Source organism: Alexandromys fortis, unplaced genomic scaffold (assembly GCF_014885135.2).
Source record: "Alexandromys fortis isolate MF-2015 unplaced genomic scaffold, M_Fortis_MF-2015_v1.1 scaffold_160, whole genome shotgun sequence".
NCBI lineage: Eukaryota > Metazoa > Chordata > Mammalia > Rodentia > Cricetidae > Alexandromys > Alexandromys fortis.
In genome coordinates, this window is record NW_026068035.1 from 3467073 (window position 1) to 3490489 (window position 23417).

Sequence of the window (23417 nt, forward strand, 5' to 3'; positions counted from 1 at the left end):
AGGCATGAAGTTTGGCTCAGGTAACACGTTCACCTGCTTACACCATGGAGGTGGGGGTGGGGGGTATTCAAAGTGTTGGATTTTCGTGGTAGTAATTCCATATCTTACTCAGGATGAAAGTATTTGTGAAAGATTGGGGAACAGAAGTTAAGTGCCTCAGCGAGTGACGACAGATCTGGGGACCCAAGCCCTGGGTCCTCTAGAAATACTGCTCACCTCCCTGTCCTCCACCAATGTGCACTTCCAAACACCATCTTCCTAATTCAGTTTCTGTGCCGGGCTTTGGGGGTGGGGGGCACTGACCAGCTCCCAAGTCATGATATGGAGACTTAGTTTTGAATGCTCAGCCTGGCTTAGGCATCTTTCTGGCTAGCTCTTTTAACTCAAATTAACCTGTTTCTCTTTGCCTACATTTTGCCTCAGGGTTTCTTTTTCCTTCTGTATTTCTTACCTTCACTGCTTCTCTTGTCTACTGACTGGAGGCTGCCTGACTTTTTGCCCTAGGCCATCTCTCTCATTCTCTCCTCCTCCTTCTCCCTCTTGTTCTTCTTCCTTCTCTTTTTGAGTCAGGATTTCTCCTCCTATTTATTCTCTCCCACTTGCAGCCCTGCCTATCCTTTCCCCTGCCTCACACTGACCATTTGACCTTTTATTAAACCAATCAGGTGCCTTAGGCAGGCAAGGTGAAGCAAATGCCACCCATTTTTACATAACTAAGCACACATTCTTACACGGTTAAATAAGTGCAGCGTAAACAAAAGTAACACACCTTTACACAGTTAAAGTAATCGTCCACAGCGTAAACAAAAGTAACACACCTTTACACAGTTAAAGTAATCGTCCACAGCGTAAACAAAAGTAACACACCTTTACACAGCTAAAGTAATCGTCCACAGCGTAAACAAAAGTAACACAGCTTTACACAGTTAAAGTAATCGTCCACAGCTAAAGTAATCGTCCACAGCGTAAACAAAAGTAACACAGCTTTACACAGTTAAAGTAATCGTCCACAGCGTAAACAAATGTAACACATCTTTATGTTGTCAACCTAATAGTCTTCGACAAGTTACAGTTACAAAGTGGTGACCTTTGGAGAGAGGCGGCTTGCCAAGGCATGTCCACATTGCTACAGTGTGGCCTCTACAGTCTCTTTGGAAAGCTGTTGGCAATAGATGGCTGTAAAAAGATGCTTCTCCTGAATCTGTCTTAGAGACCCTAGGATGTTTTGACATCTGCTCTCTGGCATGTTAGTGACAAAATGGACACCAGACAGCTTCCAGTGGTCTGGTTGAAACAAGCTTGGCAAATTCCTTCTCTCCTCCACCTGGGATGTGGGGAAGCCATGAAATGTCAATAGCTCGTCCGGAAAATTGCTCTCTGCTCAGCATACCCAAATAGCAGCCGATCACCCTCATGGTAAAACCATGGCTTCCGTGTGATCAGAATAAGTTCTTTAGCCTGTGGCTTGGGCCCGGATGCTCAGCATACTGAGACTACATGAGCATGAATCTCACTCGCTTGCCAGCGCTTTCAGGTTTGCTACTGAGACATTAGTTCCTGTGGAAAGTAGTTGTGGCCCGTTGTGTAAGGTCTACCTGTGAGAGGGTTCTGGGTAGACAGAGCTCTCTCAGACTGTGTGGGTTAGGCAGTGGGAATCCCTAACTCCCCCTACACCTTGTCCTGTGGTACCCCTTAGGAGAGCTTGATCCGGAAGCTGCACAGATTGGCCCTCTGAGGTCTCTAGTGTGCAATGGTCAGAGGTAAGGGCTCAGGGTGGAGCACTTAGGAGATGTCTGTCCTCTACATGCATGAGGTGCCACATAACTGGCGATGGCGTGACCATCTCCCAGGAAGAAGAAGCCTTATATCCTGCCAGCTGCTTTGATTTTAGTAAAGCATACATAAAACTTGCAGTCTTGCAATTCTAGCACACAGCAATGGTGCTACACAAGTTCACTGGTGTGTGGCTTTTACCTACCCATCTCCAGAGCTCTCCACCTTCTTAGGAACAACGAAAGTTCTGTCACCAGTCACCAAGTGGGTAGACCTGAGGATATTATACTGAGTGTAAGAAGAGTGTCACAAAAACCAGCATGGGTGAGGACTGAGGAAAGCTGCATCCCTGGGGCTCCTTGCCTCGATTATGGACAGCCTTGGGAGTTGAGAAGCTGATTCAGCAGGTAAGAGCACTTAGCTGCTCTTCCAGGGGATCTGAGCTCCAATTCCCAACACTCACATGACAGATCACAACCATCTGTAATGCCTTATCCCAGGGGACCAGACACGTTCTGGCCTCTGAAGACACTGTATGCATGTGCATACATGTATGGTGCAAGCAAAACACCCATATGCATAAAATAAAAATAAGGGGAAAATTTATAGGTAGCTTGACCAATCAGAGAATCTCCTCTCTCAAGCAATCACCAATCTTACATAACTTTGGGAAGGAATTTAGTGAGTCCTGTAAATTTCAGGAGCTTCTTGGGCCTTGTAAGTAAGCTACTTCCTGAATCTTATTAGCCTGCCTCCCCACTCTAGGAGAGAATGTTTCAATTGGGAGGAGATAGCTACATAATATCGGAGCCCTTAGGGATCCCCAGAACAGTAGTGCTAAAAGAACTTATAGCCAACCCAGGCCCTGACAATGACTGTCCCCCATTACTATGGAATCGTTTGGAAGTAGATGACGTCTGAGAATTGTACACACAGGGTCCAGAGCTAACCATGGAAGTGTGCTCTTCTCTGGGGTTGAAGGCGCTCTTGTTGGTAGGAAACGCACAGGGGCAGGCTTTGGGCCAGGATGGTACGTTGCAGTTTCTCTTTTGAGCGATTCAAATGTGTGGAGAGATGGTGCAGAGACAAATTTATGCCAACGGAGAGCTGCAAAGTTCCTTCTCCGTGGCGGTGGCTGCTGTGTTGCCTGGAGACAGAGCTGAGCGCCTGCCTGGGCCTTGGCGCACAGCGGGGACGGGCTGTCCTTGCCAGCCTGCCTGAGAACAGCCTGTCGCTGTAGAAGGCCCATGGGGTGCCGGGTGCTTTTCAAAACTCCATCATTTCCTTTGGCGCTGAGCTGTGTGACTGTGCCAGCCAGTATTTCCTTTTGGTCACATGATTAAATTAAAGCTCGTTTAATGAGCTATGGATTTCATGCCTGGGATCTCAGCTTCGAATTCACTGGGGTTGTTCCTGCGCAGCCTGGAAAGCAGGTGACAGAAGTGTCTGCCGCGCAGATACGCTCCAGCAAACACAAAGCCCTGCCACCTTCTGGCAGGCTGAGGGCTTAGCGGTCTTTGGGCCAGTTAGAGTTCCCCAGAAAAAGGATGTCCGTGTGCATAGGGTTCCATGTGAGGACTCAATGCAGACAGTCTCTGGCTGAGCTGTCCTAGATCTGCAGCTTCTGCAGGAGACCCAGAGGGCCTAGGCAAGGCTTAGAGCAGATGAGGTCCTGGCCCCACAGTCACTTAGGACTCTCGGTCACCCGGGAGGGAGGCCTTCTATGTCATTCATGATTCCATATGACCGGGCAAGGCCAGTTACAGGGGAGGAACATCTGTTTTGCACCATTTTATCTAGACACCCTCACAGGCACATCTGGAGTTACGTCTGACCAACCTCCAGCCACGCCAGAGTCTATCCAGTACACACAAATTTCCCCATCACCTGAGCTCCAGCTTTCGGCCCATGTCCACCCTGGTGTTTCTAACTGGAGGTTCTCCATTCACGGGGACGCCACAAGAGCCTTGCTGGGTGACAAACTGCACTCCTAGTACCAGCTCAGACATACTGTGCCTTTGTGTCCCTGCCTGGGGATCATGTCTAGGGAACCTCCAACTGGTTTCAAGGGATACGAGGTTGGAGGCTGGAGGAGGGTCATCTCCAGGGAGTGGTCATGGAAGCTTCAGTGCTGGCCTTCCCGTCCACATTGGCATGAAAGTGGCCCTGTTACATGTGGCACAGAGCTATACTCTGGAGCCTCAACATCAAGGCTCCTTCCATTGTCCCAGCATGGCCAGAAGCATGTTTTATTTTTTTCCACATTCCCCAAGAGGCTCTAAGGCCATCCTTCCCAGCCAACAAGGGCAGAAGAATGTAGGACAGATGGCTTTGAGTGCGGCTAGAGTCAGGCAGCTGGATGTCTCGAGTGGAGTAGCAAGATGTTTGCAGTGCAGTTGGCGCAGGTGGGGATTGTCTTAATCAGGTAGCTGTGAACCTAAGAAAAGGAAGCCTAATTGCTCTTTGCTGAGAGAAAAGACATAACCTGCCCAGGAGCCTTACCATCACTGACAGTGACAGACTATGGCCCTGCACCTCTGCTTGGGCACCTGCCCTAGGGAATGTCACCAGGTCCTGTCACATTCAAAACCACGGGAGCCTGGGAGGTTAAGGGTAGGGAATTGGCCTTGCCTGCGGTTGGGGTACTACAGAACCACTGTGTGGTCAAGTCAGTTAGCTCTAGACTCCAAATCCCCTGTCCAACCAGTAGCGTGTTTAATTGGCTTTCCTGCCCGGTTGCAAATCTACCTATCAGTAAACCAGCAGGGGTGTTACAAAGTGAGTCAGCAAAATGTAGAGCCGAAGTCAGGGATCTGAGCAGGTCTGTTTGCACTTCCCTTCTGGAAAACTATGGATTGTTCTTTAAGTTACTGGCACTATGAAGTGGGCATGGTGGGTGGCTTTGTGCCCTGTTCAGGGCAGCCCCCTTTGCTGTCATGGTCCACCCCACTGCTGACAGTCGGGGTGGGAGCCCATGGCCAAGATTGCCGCTCGTTTCCATGGGAGGCCCTGTGGGCCCTTTCAGAGGTGTGGGAATAGTGGGGCCTGGTCAGTTTGCTGGACACCAGCTAAAGATAAAGTTAGGGCATTTGTTTTTCTAGGCTTCCTACACAAATTTAGCATAGAAAATTTAGATTTGTGTTTTGGATTTTTGCCTTAGTTTGAAAAAAAAAATGTTAAAGATGTATCTAAGAGCCTAGGAGAGAAACTGCAAGAGCTAACTCCTCCCTTCGTTATCTGCCCAAGGTCTTTCATCTGTCATCGGAAGAGTCAAACTGGACACTGGTTAAATCCTTACACTAATTGCCTTTTCTTTTTTTTTTAAATTAATTTCAAGTGTGTGTGTGCGTGCGTGCTGCATGTCTGCATGCAAGTGTGTGCACATGTATGTGTGTGTGTGTGTGCATGTGCACGAGAGAGAGAGAGAGAGAGAGAGAGAGAGAGAGAGAGAGAGAGAGACTGAGAGAGACTGAGACTGCATGTGGAAGCCAGAGGTGTTGGATCCCCTGGAGCTGGAGTTGCAGACAGTTATGACCTGCCTGGTGTAGATGCTAGGAACTGAACTGGGGTCTTCTAGAAGAACAGCAAATGCTCTTAACCACCAAGCCACCTCTTCAGCAGCCTCTAAATCCCGATTCTGACTGTTGTGGGACTTTAAACATTTATTTCTCCTCTAGATCCTCCAATCCTCCATCCATCAAATGTAGATTTTCCAAAGAGATGAGATTCAGTAAGAGAACTAGCGGACTCGTTAGTCCTTGTGGGTAGGACTTCTACCCACAAGGATACAAACATACCTCAAAGGGCAGCGGTAGCACGTCAGAGGGACTTTGTGTGGTATGGGGCCCCAGCCCTTTATAGTGGGCAACATTGCCGCACCCCGTCTGGCTCCAAAAGGTTCTGATAACAAGCAAAAGTTGTTGGTCTGCAGACACGGTGAAGGCTGTTGATCTGCAGTCACAGCGAAGGTTGTTGTTCTGCAGACATGAAGGTTGTTGGTCTGCAGAGACGGCAAAGGTTTTTGGTCTGCAGAGACGGCAAATCTAGATAAGGATGGCAATTCAGGACAACCTCTGCCTCCACTGGTGACGTGCTCAACTCACAAAGAGCAGCAGTTCTGCCCCAACACCCCATTTTTGTTACCCATCTCAGAATGCAGAGGGTATTTTGCCCCACTGTCCTCTACACTGGCCAGTGAGCGCAGCTGCCATGCCAAGGACTCATTGGAACTGAGAGAAAATGGAAGAGTTTTTTCCTAGTGTGTGTGATTTCATTGCCCCCCAGCATTCCCCGAAATAGGACTGGATTATTTTGACAGATGAGCTGTATTTTTAAGAGAACTCAGTGCACCCGAGTGTAAATTCATCAGGCGCCAGCCACCCAATTTGGAGAACGTATTTGAGAAGTTGGAATTAAGATTTTGACAGCAGCTAAGCCTGAAATGTTGGGGTGTCGCATAAAGGGGAAGCTGTCAAAATTCACCAAGTTAGCCCTGGCCATCTTAGGTCATTTAACCAAAACCATTCCCCGTGAGGCACTGTGGAAAACTCTGCTGTGGTTTGGAGTGGGACTCTATAGCAAAGACCCAGGTGAACCTGTGTCCTCTGGGTTTCCTGTCTGCTAGGGAAAGCCTGTCCTTCCCAGAAGCACACTCTAGAAAGCATTTAACCTGGGAGTCAGAGTTTTCTCACTTGAACATGGCTTGGACATCTTGAAAAATAAGCCTGCCACCTCCATGGGAGCATCTGTTACAAACCTAGTATATACAGAGCTTGGAGGAAGCAGCTGAACCTCAGGTCCTGGTACCTAACCTGTCTCCGTTCACTAGTCTCCCTGTAGCCTAGAGAACATGCAGACTCTCAGAGTGGGTATCATTATTATTATTATTATTATTACTATTGTAGATGAGCATTTGTTTTTATAGACAGTTTTAAAATGCAAAGCCTTCCCGTAACAGAAAGAGAGAAAGAGATTTAACTGAGAGGAACAACCAGGCTGATGGGTTTCTGTTAGTCACCCTCCTCATGACTTCCCTTTCCTGCCAGAATGGTAGCCCACCCCCAGCCTGGCAGCCAGCTGGGCTCGCAGCACCATGGCCAGAGCCCCCTCTGCACACCCCTGCGTCTATCTGCACAGCATCAGGGGATACGACGTTAAGTGTTCCCTTGTGGCTGCCCTTCCCCATCTCCTCACGGTTGTAACTGACTCTGGGGTGATTGTTCTTGTCCACAGATGACTTTGAGGGATTTGATCGTGTGGCATGTCGCTGCTGTGACTGGGCCATGTGGCAGCTCCACAGGCTGCTCCTCAGAGGTCAGATCAATGATCTGGGGTCCATTCATCCATATGTCCACTCAGGTTGCTAGACCAAACCAATGAAGGGGGTCCTTCTCCATATTCACCTGTCTCAGGCACTATCTCCTATCTGTTTAAGTCTCTTGATCACTAGGCAATAAGCGTGTTTTTACGTATCTATCTGCTAATTGCTCCTTTGAAAATTGCTGGCCCTTCTTTGCCAACTGTCCTTAGGTGGTTGTCGGTCCTTGATCCTGTGCACGCTGCAGGGCTTTCCCATAGACCACATGTGTACCTCTGCCTGGGTCTCGCTTGCAATGGACACACCCTCCCCAACTAGCTTCTCCTGTCACTTAGACCCCACCTCAGCTTGAAGCTCCACCGGCCCAGTGTCCTCCTCCTACTGGGCACCTCCTGGACAGTCCCAGACTGACTGAGCTCAGTGCACGCCCACGACAGAGATTTGCTTGTGCCTTTTAAAACCAGGTGAGGGCCGACTTGACCCTGGCCACTGGTGCCCTTCTGCTTACAGTCCTGAGTAAGACGCTCCTGACCTTGCTTGCCTTGGATCTGCATGATTCGTGAACTTGACTCGGTGGACATCCGTGTGCCTGTAACTGCTGGTCAGCGGGCTGAACAAGGAAAACTAGAAGCAACTCCATTAGCCTTAGAGGTCCTAACATTTAGTTTTGTCTTTAATTAGTCCTAATATGGGCCATAAATAAGTTCTTCATTTTAACATGGCATGTTAAATGGTACATATGGATGACTAGATAAAAGTAAACGTTACTCTTTGTACTCTTGAGACTGGTCGTATGTATACATGATCCAGCATAAGCATTGACCATGCATTAGCAAAGTTACTGCCTCTGACTCCACCAGTTTGGGACAGGTCCTTCTGTTCTTGGGACGTACCTTGAGCAGGAAGTGTTTTACTAGTTCCTTTCTGGTTTCTGTCTCTTCGGTCTGTGATTGCATTCCGAAGATTCACCTGTTGACAATGGGCAGGGGCTTCCTCCTCACAGGCTATGGTCACCTTTTGTATGGATTTTGCTGCAAATCCAAGTAGCTAAAAATATATTCAAAATAAGTGAATTTGTCAAGATGACTGTTTAAAAATAAACAGAAAAAAATCAGTCACTTCTCTGCATATCAGAGTATTAAAAAAAATAGTGAGAAAACTGTTCTGGTCAGTATTAGAATAAAAATGTGAAGTGCCTAGGAGCAGACTTATAAGAAAGACTGTGTGTCCAAAAGAGAAGCCAACATGAGGGTGAGGCATAGAAAGAGCGAGTGAGTGTAGCATCTTGTGCTCTTAGATGGGAGACGTGGCTCCCCAAATTGATACATACGCACTATGCTGGCTGTCACAAGCACAGTGAGTGTTCTTGGAACCTTCCAGGACGTCCTTAGGGACCTAGAGAAATGCATGTGCTCAACTAGCTATGAGCTGTAAAGAATGAGGAAAACAGATGAGCAGGAGGCCTGGTGATCTTGGTGTCTAACAACTTCCTAGACTTGGAGTTTGTGAACGGTGGTCACATGCTCACTAGTGGCTGTGGCTGAGATTCAGCTGAAGTCAGCTCTGTCCCTGTGGTGTGTCTCACTCATGGGAACCTGGCACATGTTTGGTCTCACTTTCTAGACAGAAAAAGGGGTTCCTGGCTATGCAGAGCACAATCTTTCCCACAGTCTTACTGGGGACACAATTACCTAACAGCAGCATTGACACGGGAAGGAAGGCAGGAATCTTGGGGGACATCATCCTAATATTTCCCAGTTCCTATACTTACCGGATACAGGAACATAGTATAAATAAAATTAAACAGTTACATACTTAGTAACAGCTCTTAGAAATACTAGATGCAAAATTAAATATGTTCTCAGTAAGAAACACATTGGAAAGTGCAATAAGTAAAATGAAGCAAACATATGCTTAGTAACGACAGCATGCTCACTCTGGCAATTTGGAGAAGATCACACACAGAAACAGGCAAATCTGTGTGGCAACTTAGTGTACGAGGTGAAGCCTTCCCACTTCTGTGAGTGGTCACCTGAATAGATGCTTCCTGAAAGGTGTTGTTGTTGTTGTTGTTTGGGTATTTGTTTGTTGTTAGTTTGTTTCAAGACAGAGTTTCTCCGTGTAACAGTTGTGGCTGTCCTGGGTTCTGTAGACCAGGCTGGCCTTGAACTCAGAGATCCACTTGCCTCTGCCTCCTGAGTGCTGGGATTAAAGTACCACCACCACTAGCCTGAAAGATATTTAAATAAATTCCAAATATGTTAGAGACTATGGGGGAAAAAAAACAAAACCCATGTAATTAGTAAAAGAAAATGTAAGTTAATATACCCAGTCTCATGGGTGTGGGGGAAATCATTTTAGCCTCCACAGGAAAGCCAGAAACCATAAAGGTAATAAAACTACAATGTATGTGACTATAGGCTAATAATGTTCATATAGAATAAACTCAAGTACATTCATAAGAAAAATGATGTCTCAGGGAGGAGGATCCGATACCTGGGAGCCTGCTATGAAGGTTAGCAGTGCCCAGATCTCGGTAGTAAACAGGCTAGCACCTCCCCTTCAATGATGGAGAGTGTCTTCCTTTAGGATTGGCAGAGACGCCAATACTTGTGCACACTGGTGTGTGTGAGGTCTTTGGAAATGGGTCTTTAGCAAACAGTGAATGAATGCAGAAGAGGGGGATTTCACAGCTGAGCCTATCCAGAGGAGAAAAGAGTGAGTCTCCAGTAGGAAGACCACTTCTGAGACCGGGGGATCTGCCTAGTTCAGTGTTCGAGTGTTGGCCTAGCATGTGGGAAGCCCTGGATTTAATAAAAATAAATAAATAATAAAAACAGAAAACCTATTTCTGGAAGCTCTGCCTAAGAAGCGATGGGCTTTGTGTGTTTAGGATGTCTCTGGTGCATTGTTTGTAGTCGGTAAAAAATTTAATGAGAGAGAGATTCCTAGTAATTGTAGTTAATTGATTCAAACCAACCCACCTGCTTCAAAGTGCTCACTGGGCTGAGCCAGGCCCAGAGCAGCAAGCCCACCCTAGTCCCCAAACAGCTGCAGTTGTGGGGCATGGCCTTCAGGAAGCCGCTAAAATCAACAGCTCAGTGAAGAACAGTGCCTGTGCATTTTTGTGCCGTTGTTAAACCAGAGGGTAATCTAATCCGCTATCTGGGACTCTGCGCCCTGTCTGTCTGTAGCCTGCTGATTCTGTCTGTCCATCTATCTGGAACCTCGGTGCCTGGCTCAAAGCTGGGGAACGGCAGGCTTGCCACACTCCCAGGGGTACAGCCGAGCCCCCAGCTGCAGAAAGCACACGGACAGGCTTCGTGTGCCTGTTCACGATGCTGGAAATCCCCAACCTCAGGTGCTTGCCTCATCTCTCAGAAGAAACCCGCAATATTTGGGGCGAGGGCCCTTGAAGGATTTGTTTATGTAGCATAACACAAACCAGTTAACAGTGTTGTCAGGAGGGAGGACTGACAGCCTGCCTCGTGCAGCACGGATTCGGAAACCAGCCACTCAATATTTCTGCTTAAATGACTGCGGTGATGCTTTGAAAGAAGAGCTTCTCCTGAGTGGATTTTCCTCTGCTACTTTCCTGCTTGACCAAATCTGACTACGGGAGCTCTGTTCCAGAGGTAATTAAGAAGAATAAACCTCCAATGAGTTCAAAGTCAAATCTAGAGTCGGTGAGATGAGCTAACAAGCGCCTTGTTCCAGCTCTTCTGAGACAGAAGGTACAATCAGCATGGTCATTAACAAGAGTGTGTTCGGCTGTGGTCTCAGCCTTCCTCGTGTCCGCCTGTGGACAGCACCAAGTTAAGACTGCTGGCTGCTGGCTGCAGGAGGCCGGGTGGTCCTGCAGACTATTCTACCTTGTGACCTGAAGCAGATGGTTGGACTGCTGACGTGCTGGGAGGAAGTCCAGGCGGTGTGCAAGCTGGAGTCAGAGGTACATGGAAGAATTTAGTCACGCACCAAGGAAGACAGACTTACGGTACATCTGTCTTCCTTGGCTCCCCCTGCCTCCTCGTCCGCTGGCTGTGTTTAATTTGCACAGAGTGAGACGCACAGGTAGAAGATAGCTCCTTGGCAAGCTGCTGCCACTCATTCTCAGTCACACGAGACAAACGCAGGGGCAAAAGTGAGCCTGCGTGGGCCGGCACGTTAGTGTAGCTCAGTGGCACACCTGCCCCGAGGCTGATTGACGTTCCACCGCCATCGAATTGACCCCATCTTTTCCTTTCACTGGAAAGTGAGTGAGACCAGCGCGAACACGAGCCCCAGGTCTATAGGCCTTGCTCTCCAGAGCATTTGTCTTTCCAAAGTGTGCCTGTCCTGTTTACTAGTTGTGAGCCAGCCCGGACTTCTTATTTCTTTCCTCTGCTACCAGGATGGGTACATTAGTCACGTTCTTTTCTGATTGCTATGCTGGGCACAGAGTTGCTCAGATGTGGCATGTGTGGGCCACGCGCTTGAGTTTTGTTTATTAATGCGAATACTGCAATTCAACGGCGGAGGCAAAAGCTGGGGCCTGGTGGGCGTCTTCAGCATTTGGAGAGAGAATTGTTTCCTACTCTGCATTCCACAAGCAAAATGAGTAACCGTGTCAAGACAGAAGAAAGACATTTCTAGATGTGCAAAATCTAAAAGGAATCTACCCCACACACACACACACTGTTTTTAAACTGCTGGAGGGTGTGCTTCAACAAAATGGCCAGTGAGGGAAACATCTTGTGTAGGAAACAGGAATCCAGAGCTGGAAGGAGAGGCCGGAGGTCCAGGCAGGTGCTATCTCCTGGAAAAAAAAAAAAAAGACCAGTCACAATGCCACATTCCTGTAACCCTACTATTTAGGGTACTGTAAAAGGAGGAGGGAAAATTCAAGCCTATCTTTAGTCACTTAAGTGAGACCCTATCACAAAAATAAAGGACTAGGAATGTATCTATCTCAGTGTCCAGTGCAAAGGTTCAATCCCCAGTACCATGCAGGAAGAGGAGGAGGGAGGAAAGGGGAGGAAGGAGAGGGAAGGAAAGAATGAAACAGAGCATCTGCCGGCTGATGTGCTGGCACATTTACAAAAAAAAAAAAAAAAAAAAAAAAAAAAAAAAAAAAAAAAAAAAAAAAAAAAAAAAAAAAAGCACCAGGACTTAAAGAAAGCCAAGCAGTTTTAGAATAAAGTCATAAAACATCACATCTTATGAGAGAAAAAGTAGACCATTGCCTGCCTTAGTCAGTTCAGTCTTCTGGGTAATTTCCAGTCTTTACAGGGACAGGTGAACATGAAGGATAGAGTGCTCGCTCCCTCTCTCATTCCCAGGCTATGATCTGCTAGATACTCTCCTTTGAACATTGAAGCAAGAAAATGGAGAGCTTGTGATCCAAGAGCCGAGAAATCCACAGAAAGTCTGTAGAACAAGTGACTGGGTCGGGACCCAGCTGTACGACCACAACCCAGCTGTACGACCACAACCCAGCAATGAACACATAGAAACTGTTTTTTTTTTTTTTTAAGTACTATTCAGCCCTGCACTGAACATCAACAGACCTGGCAGGGAGCTAGGAGTCTGTTGAGGTGTGTGTGGGTTTTCTATGTGCCCAAAGTTACAAAACAGACGGGTTAATACACATACTGATAATTCTGACACATGAAAAGTAATAGCAGGAAGGTTAAAAGCTCTAGGACAACCTGGGATTTGTGAGATTCTGGAGAGAGAGAAGTATATCACTGATGCGAGATATCCATTACCAAAGTGGGCAGGGGTACTTTGGGAGATGAGGTGCTATGGGACTCACCCCAGCTGAGTGCTAGGATCTGTAAACTCACATTCAAACCTGTTTGGGTTTTTGTTTTTTTTTTTTTTTTGTTTCTTTTTTGCAAATATCAGCAAGCTGATTCATAAAATATTTGTGGGCAAATAGAGGAGCCATTTTTTGTTAGTTTATTTGTTTTGAGCTTAGCCTTTAATGGCTGAGCCATCTCCAGCCCGAGAGAAGCCGTTTTTAAGGACTGAAGAGTCATACCTCTTAACTTTAGGATTTACTACAAAGCCGCAGTTAGACTCTGTGACACTGTGAGTGGTAAGACCTGCAGTCAGCACAGAGCGCAGACAGGCATGCAAAAGGTCAACTGGATTTTTGGTTTTGCCTGTATCTGTGAGTCATGTGCTTGCCATGCCCGAGAAGACCAGAAGAGGGCATCAGAGCCCCTGGGATTGGAGTTACAAATGGTTGTGAATGGTGTATGTACACTAGGAACTGAACCTGGGTCCCATGGAAAAGCCCCGAGCCATTTAACCACTGGACCATCCCTCCAGCCTCTTGCCTTATATTTTATTTATTTATTTTTTAAATTAAGCTCAAAATGGACCATAGCTATAAACATGAAATGTAAAGTATAGAACTTCTACAGTACAACCCAAGAGGCAGTCTTTGCTTGTCTGGATTGGAGCTTTCAGATCCTGTATCAAAAGCTTTTCTACAGAAGGAAAATTGGTAAATTGCATTTCATTCAAGTTAAACACTTTGCCCGTGAAAGATTGCTAAGGGAATGAAAAGGCAGCGCTTGGGCTGGGGAAAATGTTTGCAAATCACAGATCTGACAAAAGACTTGCAATTAGACCATATGACGAGCCTGTGCAGACTCAGCTGTAAGAAAGCCCATCTTAAAGGGAACAAAAGATTTCAGGCAGAGAATACGTACAGACGACAACACCCGAGAAGAGGATGGGCTCCGCCAGCTACCAGGGCTATACAAACTAAACGATTTGTGAGCTCACGCACTGTGTAAGGGCAGAGAGAGGGAGAGAGAATGAGCAGATGTGTAGTGGACCGTGACTGGAAACAGCAATCGGGAACAAGTGCTCACGAGGCTGCAGAGCACTGGAGTTCCCGGCCCTCCATGGAGAGGCAGGGGCATGGCTGTAGTAGTGTGCTCTGATCCTGACATGCTCTGATCCAGCCATCTACCCGAGAGACTCACCCAAAAGAAAAGCAAAGGGCCCCCGGAGACTGACTCATTACCGATCTCGCCAGCTTTATTTGCAAATGCGCGTGCACATGTGGGCGGTGGGTATACACTGGCACCGTCATATAAAGGGATCAGTCAATTTACCTGGAGCAGTCAGGGTCAGCACGCCTCGGAGGAACAGCCAGCCCTGAGAAATCTGTGTTGGGTGGGACCTTATGAACCGTCCTCCTGGGAGGCGCCTTGGTGTACCATCTCAGTTCACAGAATTGCACTCTTGACGTGTGGGGTTCTCCTTATGCAGAAGACTCTGGACCCCTTTCTAATGTTCCCTAAGAGTCTCGTCCCCAAAGGGAATGTCCAGATCAAAGTGGACAGTGTTTGACCATGTTTGAAATTTACCTGAGCAGAGTTTTTGCCGCTGTATATTTTGTCTGGCGTTCTAGACCTCAGCTGGACGACCCAGACTCTAAAGCCTTAGCCTCAGGCCCAGCTGACCCATGTGTAATAGAGAATGGGTAGACTAAAGGAACAACAGCTCAGAAATGTCTAATGGACAAGGAATGTGTCTGTCCTGTGAAGCTACATCTCACATCCAGCAACCCTAGAGAACCCCTGGTGTGTGAACCCGGGGCATTCCCAGCAGGTTTGGTTTTGTAAGTGGTTGAGGTCTGGGGAGGGGGTTGTTTCTGTTTTTGGTAGTTGTGGATGATTCTTAGTGAAATGCACCAAACGCGAATTCAGCTCCAGGATTCTTACCTACAGAGGGAAATGGGGCCGGAGTAGACATTTGCCTCCCATGTTCTCATGGGTGTCCAGTCTCTGACTTTCCACTGAGCCGCTTCCCTGGGAGGCAGCTGACCTTGGTTTCCTAAGCCTTGAGTAACTAAGAAGCTGTCGTAGAAAAAGGCCCACACACTGGGTTTTGATCCTACTGCACATACTGGCTTTGTGGGAGCCTAGGCAGTTTGGATGTTCACCTTACTAGACCTGGAAGGAGGTGGGAGGTCCTTGGACTCCCCACAGGGCAGGGAACCCGGTCTGCTCTTAGGGCTGATGAGAGAGGGGGAGTTGATTGGGGGAGGGGGAGGGATATGGGAGGCGGTGGTGGGGAAGAGACAGAAATCTTTAATAAATAAATAAATTTAAAAATTAATTAATTAATTAATTAAAAAAAGAAAAGAAAAAAAAGAATTAATAAGAAGCCTCAGATACTAGGCCAATCAGTTAATAAAAAAAATAGAAAAGAAAGAAAGAAAAAAGAAAAAGGCCCACAGTGTATTTTCTGGGAAAGGGGGTTTATCATGGGACCAAATAGTCAAACACGGTTAGTGCTTCCAGAGTCCGAGCAGACAAGCCAGGCAGAGGAAAGAAGAGGAAATAGTCATTGCTATATGGCCCACACATTGATCGCACTGGCTAGCCAGTAGCCCCTGGTTTGCCCAGGAGAGTCAGGTGTTGTGAGAGTTCTACTGTACCAGGCTGCAACTGGGGGAAGCCCCACCCCCAGCTGAGTGGCTGAGTGAGGACCAGGTGTGACCTGTTTGGCTGGAGCTGCATCCAGATGGCCACCAAAGTCTCATCTCTTTTCACCCCAAGCCTGTCTCCTGTACAAAAGGCCCAAGGTCTGACCATTGCTTCTTCCTGCTCCTCTTTGTGGAAAAGAAACTCCTCCTAGTCCCCCAAGAACACCCTCCTGTTCCCCAGGACCCTATTCCTAGACTTTCAGAACCCCTTGCCCCCCAGACTCCCTCCTGTTTCCCATGATCCTTTTCCTGATCCCCCCGATTATCTCCTGTCCCCCAGGACCCACATTCTGGTTCCCCAACATTACCACATGCTCCAAGGCCTCTCTAGTCCCTCAGGATCCTCACAGCTCTTCTAAGTCCCCTTTCCTGGTCCCCTAAGAATCTCTTCCTGGTGTACAAATGAATAGGCCCTAAAAATAGACACATCTACGCTCACCCTTCCAGATGTGGCCGCCTATGCTTACCAGAGCAAACAGCTTTCCGTCACTTTCAGATTCATCTTCAGCGAGAAACTTTTGGGCTCCTCAACCTAGGACCCGGCTTCTTCGTGCAGAGCTCTGTCCTGGTCTCCCCGGAAAGGAGCTAGCCTTGAAGGGAAGAGGAGGGTTCTAGAGATAGATCAAAGGTAGGACTGTAGCCTAGTGGCCACTGTTAGTCCAGAGAAAGAGGAATCTAGAATCTGGAACTTCCTGTATTGCTATATTTGCTTCATGGAAGCTGGATGCGGCTGCAGCTCCTGGGTAGTCTGGAGTGTGGCAAGTGCTGGTCACAGAGCTGGCCATGCTGCCTCCTCCTGGACACTGCGTGTGTGCTGCTCCAGGGACTCTTGACTGTGGTGGGGACTCCTTCCAACCCTCAGGCCTTCCCATCTTAACACTGCACAGGGACATTACAGCTTGCAGAACAATCAGAGCTCCAATGAGGAAAAGTACTTGCAGATGTCAAATAAAATTTCACGGGGAAGCTCTCCAGGGGCAATCGAGGATGAGTGTATCCGTATTCCTGACCTGCTTTTGGCCAAGTAGGGCAGATACGTCATGTCATGATGAATCAGGCTCTGCCTTCTGGGTTGAAAGTTCCAGAAACTGCTCCCTTACACTAACCTCGGCCTTGAAGATACCACCATCCTTGGCTCTACCCGGTAACTTCTAGCCAGGGAGGTTGCGCTGGATCCCTGGGTGGCAGCATCTGGGTCTTTCTCCCATAGCCTCCCATACAGGCCAATAGTGGGTATGTTCTGGGCCCTGGTACTCCCTGTTTTGTGGGTCACAGGGTTTCTTTGTTCCCACTCTGTGACAGCAGCCATGCCCTTAGGGTAATGTCTGTGAGGCCAAACTGCCCAATTCAGATTCCATGTGCGGGACCTGGTCAAAGCTACCCAAGCAACACAGGGATGGGAACACTGAGACAAAGATGGACAGGAGACCTCTGTAAACATCCACTGTCCTTTCTGAAATATGTATCGGAGTTTCCTTGACCAAGGCTGAGGCTAGACTCGAAGTAGGGACTTTGGCAGCAGCAGGCAGCAGTGGCTAAGACTGTGGACCAGAGCCGGAACTCTTTCCCCAGCCTGAGTGCAGCCTCCACTGCTCTCCACATTAGCAGGAATGAGAGCCCAGGGATGGCCTCTCCAGTCACACAGCAGGATACAGGTCAATGCAGGTTAATCTGTAGGTTAAGATGAGGGTCCCAGCAGCCCATGACTGCAGGAGTGGACAAGACAAAGGACTCTGCACACAGTACCTTTAGACACAGATGGCCAGTTACATGCGACTAACTAGGATTTGCAGAATTGAGCAGAGAAATTTGGATGCCGGCTCTCTGCATTCCTTTCAGACTAGTGATCGTTCAGAGTCCCACCCTGCATGCACAAGATGGCCTGCACATCTCTGGGTGTCCCGCCCACACATGGCCCACTGTGCACAGGTGTCAGTCATTGCTGGTGACCACTGAAGCCTCAGACCCCTCTGAGTGCAGGTTCCACTCGAGACAGAAGGCTGCAGGCCTTACCACTCTGTCCACTGGATGCTCACACGGACCCAGGGGCTGCTTGTAGGGATTGAAACCAAGAGCCTACGTGGGGCAAGCATCACCGTGGATATTTCCCCCATAGTGGAGGTGACCTGGTGACAGATTCCATTGCACAGAATCTAGTGCTCTGAGCCAGGATGGCCTGTGGGCTGGAGGTAGCTGTGGTAGGGTAAGAAACGAATGGGTAAAATGTGGCAGCCTGGAGGCTGTGTGGCCAGCTAGGTCTTCCCCATTTCCCGGCAAGATAACCATCTTCTAGGCTGTTTGATGAATGCAGTTCTAAGGCCCAGGTTGTATCCAACAGTGAGATGTCAACCCAACCTCTGCCTGTAGCCATTTGCTTATTTTCTGTAGCCCAGCTAGCCACATACACTGAGGTTTGCCTAGAGACTATTTCTAGTAAAAATATTGAGGTACAATTCACATACTGTATATTTAACACATTTGAAGTATCTTCTAGTCCATGGTTTTCAGAAGTAGTTCCATCACCATAAATGAAGCCCTGTGTCCCCCAAACCCTGTGTCCCCCAAACCCCGTTATCTCCCAAACCCCTTGTCCCCCTAACCATGCCTCCTCAACCCCAACCCCTGGTGGCCACTAGTCCACTTTCCTGTAGACTTCCTTAACTTGAACTTTTAATACAAATGAACCATTGAGTATGTCTTTTGTTCCTGGCTTCTCTCATGCACATTTCCAGGGTCCACTTACAATGGTGTCCGTTTATGATTCAGAATAGGTCATCATATGAACAGACATTTTCTTTTATCTTCATTCATAGATGTAGGCAGAAGTTCTGTCCCACAAGCCTCTCCCAAGTAACTGATGCAGAGACTTAATTGTAAATGCTCGACCCATAGTTCAGGCTTGTTACTAGCTAACTCTTATTTAAATTGACCCATATTTCTGTCTATGCTTTGCCATGTGGCCATGGCTTGTTACCTCATTTTCTACACGTCCTGCCTTCTCTTCATCTCTGACATCTGTCCCACTCGGCCTTCCTTCTTCCCATCACTCTGTTTGGCTCCTGCCTAACTTTATCCTGTCCAGCCATTGGTCAGTGTCTTTATTAAACCAACCACAGCGAAAAATCTTCACAGTGTACAAAAGGATCATTCCACAGCCCAGAGAATCACATTTGGGTTATTTTGCCTCCTGGTGTAAAGTCCTGTACGAGTTCTCTGGGGACATGCTTTCTCCAGCAGAGACCCACACGTGGAACTGTGGAGTCTGATGGTAACTGCTCATCGGAGGAGCTGCCGGAATGTTCTCCAGAGTGACTGGACCAGTCTGTACTCCATCGGCAGTGTATGAGTTCCAGCTCCTCCATGTTCTCACTGACCTGTTACCAGCAAACTCTTTCTTACTGTGTGGACCGTCCTTCAGAACTCATGGCACCAAATGTGTGTGTGTGTGTGCATGTGTGTATGAGAGTGTGTGTCTGTGCCTGTATGTGAGTGTGTGTGTGCTATGTGTATACCTTCTTTCATGGTATTGTGAATAAGATTTAAAAATTTCATTTTCTGGTTATTTGTTGAAAGTTTGTATAGATAAAGTTGACTTTTGTATATTATCTCATATCCTTCAATGTTACTGAATTAATGTTTCAGCCTTACTGTGTTCATTTATTTTAGTGGATTCTTTGGGCTTTTCTATACACAAAGTCATGTTATTTCTTCCTTTCCAAACTGAATTTATTTATTTTTATTTTTACCTCTTTATGTCTGACTGTCCTAGCTTGAATCTTCAGAACTCCTTCGCTCGGAGTACCAAGGGCAGACCTGATTATCTGGTCTTACTTGGAAGGAATGAGGGGGGTGAGATACGGTTTCTCTGTGTTGCCCTGGCTGACTTGGAACAGAGATCTGCCTGCCTCTGCCTCCCGAGTGCTGGGATTAGAGGTGTGTGCCACTATCACCTGGGTCTACTCTTGCTTTTTAATGATCCTATTATTACGAATTATATTAACCAGTTTCAGGTGCTAAGTCAACCTTGTTTCCTTAGCAAAAAAATCTTTCTCCATCGTATTTTTTTCTTATTACATGTATCTATTTATGGGGGGTGGGGGTGGCATGTGTGTGCCATGACTCACAGGTGAAGATTCACTTGCAGAAACTGGTTCTCTCCTTCCACCATATGGGTCTTAGGAATTAAATTCATGTCATCAATCTTGGTGGCAAACGCATTTGCCTGCTGAGCCATCTCCAAGGCCCTCCTTCCATCATGGTTTCTAAGTCCTCTATCCACTGCTGGGTTCTGTTTGTTATCACTTCAACCTTTTATTGTTTTTTTTTTTTTTTTTTTTTTCGAGACAGGGTTTCTCTGTGGCTTTGGAGCCTGTTCTGGGACTAGCTCTGTAGACCAGGCTGGTCTCGAACTCACAGAGATCTGCCTGCCTCTGCCTCCCGAGTGCTGGGATTAAAGGCGTGCGCCACCACCGCCCGGCTCAACCTTTTATTGTTGTTCTCATTTTTGTTTCTGAGATGGTCTCGTGTAGCTGACTCTGGCCTTCAAGATCGATGCATAGTTGAGGATGGCCTTGAACTCCTGATCCTCCTGCTTGCTTTCTTCTTCCCAAGTGTTGAGGAGGTTAGAGCTGGGCACCATCATGCCTGGTCTTGTTTACAGTTATGTTTCTGTAGTTTTCTTAAGGTCACAGTGTCTGGGTTTTGTGGAAAGGTCAACAGAATGAACTCAGCAGTGTTTCCTCCACTCTTGTCGTGGATGGTAAAGACTTGGTGTTTAACACTTGGAACGCTGAACGCTGTGTACAGGCGCCTGGACCCCTGATTTCTGTGTGGGCAGACTGCTAAATTAATCTACCAGCCTCTGTCTGTCGTCTCCAGGCTTGCTCTATCTAGGTGTGTCCAGATCCTCTTTTCTTCGCACACTCGTTTTTGCTTGTCATTTTAGAATTCACCCATTGAATCTAAATCACCCACCTCGCAGACACATTATTCACAGTGTATCCTCTGTCCTTTTCCTCCTTGGTAGCAGTAGCAGTGTCCCGGCCTGCATTTCCTGTTCTAGTGGTATGAAATGTGTCGATTTCGATCTTTTCAGGAACCGACTTCTCAGCGCTGCCCCGTTTTGGTGCTCCCGTTCTAATTTCTATCGCCTCTTGGGTGCACTGGGATTCCTTTTCCTCTCCTTGGCCCGTTTGTCCAAAAGTGGAACGTTAGGTTATTCATGCCAAAGCTCTATTTGTAGACATCTCACCGATCAAATCAGAAGTGCTCAGAGGTCAGTGGTTCCAGGTTTTAACTACCTTTCCAGTTTCCCGGACTCACCCTGCTCATTCCCCACGTACGGAAATGATGTCAATTAAATCTTCAAAAGAGCGGGGGGGGGGGGGGGGGGGGGGGCTTTTCTGTCAAATTCTGTATTTCCCATTCCCACATGTCGCTGGCACGGGGTCTGTGTGACATTCCGCATCCCTGACTGACTTCCTTGTAGCCACCACCTGTCTGCCAACCGGGTGTCCCTCTCCTCCACAGGGCGAGTGCTCCTCGAAGTGCCGCAACCTGTTCGTGCTGGAGACGGTGTGCGTGGCCTGGTTCTCCTTCGAGTTCCTGCTGCGCTCTCTGCAGGCCGAAAGCAAGTGCGCCTTCCTGCGGACTCCGCTTGCCATCATCGACATCCTGGCCATCCTGCCCTTCTACGTGTCGCTGCTCGCGGGGCTGGCTGCAGGGCCCACGGGCAGCAAGATGCTGGAGCGCGCGGGGCTGGTGCTGCGGCTGCTGCGGGCGCTGCGCGTGCTCTACGTGATGCGCCTGGCGCGGCACTCGCTGGGACTGCGCTCGCTGGGCCTCACCGTGCGCCGCTGCGCGCGCGAGTTCGGACTGCTGCTGCTCTTCCTCTGCGTGGCCATGGCGCTCTTCGCGCCGCTCGTGCACCTGGCCGAGCGCGAGCTGGGCGCTCGCCGCGACTTCTCCAGCGTCCCGGCCAGCTACTGGTGGGCCGTCATCTCCATGACCACCGTGGGCTATGGAGACATGGTACCGCGCAGCCTTCCCGGCCAGGTGGTGGCGCTGAGCAGCATCCTCAGCGGCATTCTACTCATGGCCTTCCCGGTCACCTCCATCTTCCACACCTTCTCGCGCTCCTACTCGGAGCTCAAGGAGCAGCAACAGCGCGCGGCCAGCCCTGAGCCGGTCCTGCGTGAGGACAGCACACGCGACGACAGCACGCGTTCGGCCAGCGCCACCGAGGACAACTCGCAGGACCCCGAGAGCGCAGGCACAACAGGGAGCTCACCAAACCGGAGGGGACCCTGAACCGAGTGCTCTGCTTGAGAGCTTGGGAGGGAGGGGGGGTCCAAAGCCTCGGAGGACACCAAGGGTCTGCTGACCCAGGAATCTCAAACTTGGTCTGGCATGTCGTTGCAGCCGGCCTGGCACCCCAAGCAACCCCGAGCTTCGCGTAGCCTGGAGGATATAGCAGCCTGGTCTTTCTCTGCTTTTTATTTTCCCTCCAGTTTTAAATTTTCTATGGCTAATTAAAAATAATTGAGTCCCAGAAAATCCAAGCCTGAAGCAAATACCAGACACTCTAACTACCCCCCCACCCCTAATCTAGGGCAGCCCCCCCCCCCAGAGAACAGAGGGTGACATCTACCATGTGACCCTCAGTGGGCACTATCCCATGTAAAGGACACCCGACACAGCCCATGTCCACATCACCTGCCAAGTGATGGGGCAGAGGTTTGACGAGGTACTTAGCCCCCAGTTCTGCCTAACTGCTCTTTTGCAGAGAGAGGAGAACTCAGCGCTGTTCCTCCACACCATTCCAATCAGGTTTCAGGTTGCTCACGGTTTGCAGGGTTTGCAGCCTGGCCTTTTAACCCTTTCCCTGCCATCCCAGCTAGCCTGTGGGAAGGCTGTCTCCAGGGCATGTTCTCTTCTATTGGAATGTCTCCCTCAAGTGAGAGCAAAAACCCGGGTGACAGGTCTAGTGGGGTACAGGGGCAGTTCGAGGAGATGGTGAGGACACCCTTAGGAGGCTCTTGCTGGGACACTGATAGATCAAGGAAGCATGGCCTTTCTTTGCTCCGTGGAGGCTAGGAAAATGGAACTTGCTTCGCTCTTTCCAACAAGCCCACACCTGCCTGTAATCACAACACCTGGGAAGTGGAGGCAGGAGGATGAGATGTTCACCAACATTCCCCACCCGCACCACACACACTCCATACCTGAGATAGACCTCCTCCATCAGGAGGGAAGATCCTCTGTCTTCAGGTCATCATCACTGCCTACTGCATAGTAAGTAGCTTCCAGCAAGGCCCCTATATGAGCTCAGTACAGGTCCATTTGGGGCCCTTGTACCACCGGCTTTGCAAGAATCTACTGCAACCAAATAAAAAGTTGCTAGCCCTTCCTCACAGTAGAAAGCTGAGTTCCTCTCAGTCGGGTATCATTTATGTTCTGTGGGATCCACACTGAGCCTGGGGTTCCTAGAGCTAAAAGGGGGTTGGTTTCCTATGATGTGGGGGAGGGGTGGCAGGGGGTAGCAGACATGCACACAAATGGGCTTCACCTGTCAAGGCCCTGGATATGAGTGATAAGAGGCCTGGGAAGCAAACTGGTAACTTGGTCTTGCCAGTAGCAACCCTCCAGGGCCAAGGAAGAGATGGAGGCCCGTGACCCACACAAGGCAACCTTCTCCTGCTTCTCGGGAATCTTTGGACAATCTCCTTGAGACAAAAAGAATGCTCAGCTTTCAGATGGAGAAAAGAGCTGCTCAGGATGGGGCTGGCCAAGCCTGGCTGAAACCTGGAGCCTAGCATGGGGTTTGCCGAGTCCGTG

At 48.7% G+C, this 23417-nt stretch overlaps 1 protein-coding gene across 3 annotated transcripts in view; it reads left to right on the top strand.

The window, feature by feature from the left end:
- Kcng2 (potassium voltage-gated channel modifier subfamily G member 2) overlaps nucleotides 1–22171 on the top strand; it is a 65358-nt gene extending 43187 nt beyond the window's left edge. For all 3 annotated transcript variants that reach the window (XM_050165024.1, XM_050165025.1, XM_050165026.1), the window contains one exon: nucleotides 21111–22171. In XM_050165024.1, coding sequence (XP_050020981.1) covers nucleotides 21111–21890 — 780 coding nt within the window. In that variant the 3' untranslated portion in view covers nucleotides 21891–22171. The remainder of the gene's footprint in view (nucleotides 1–21110) is intronic.
- The last annotated feature ends 1246 nt before the right edge of the window (nucleotides 22172–23417 follow it).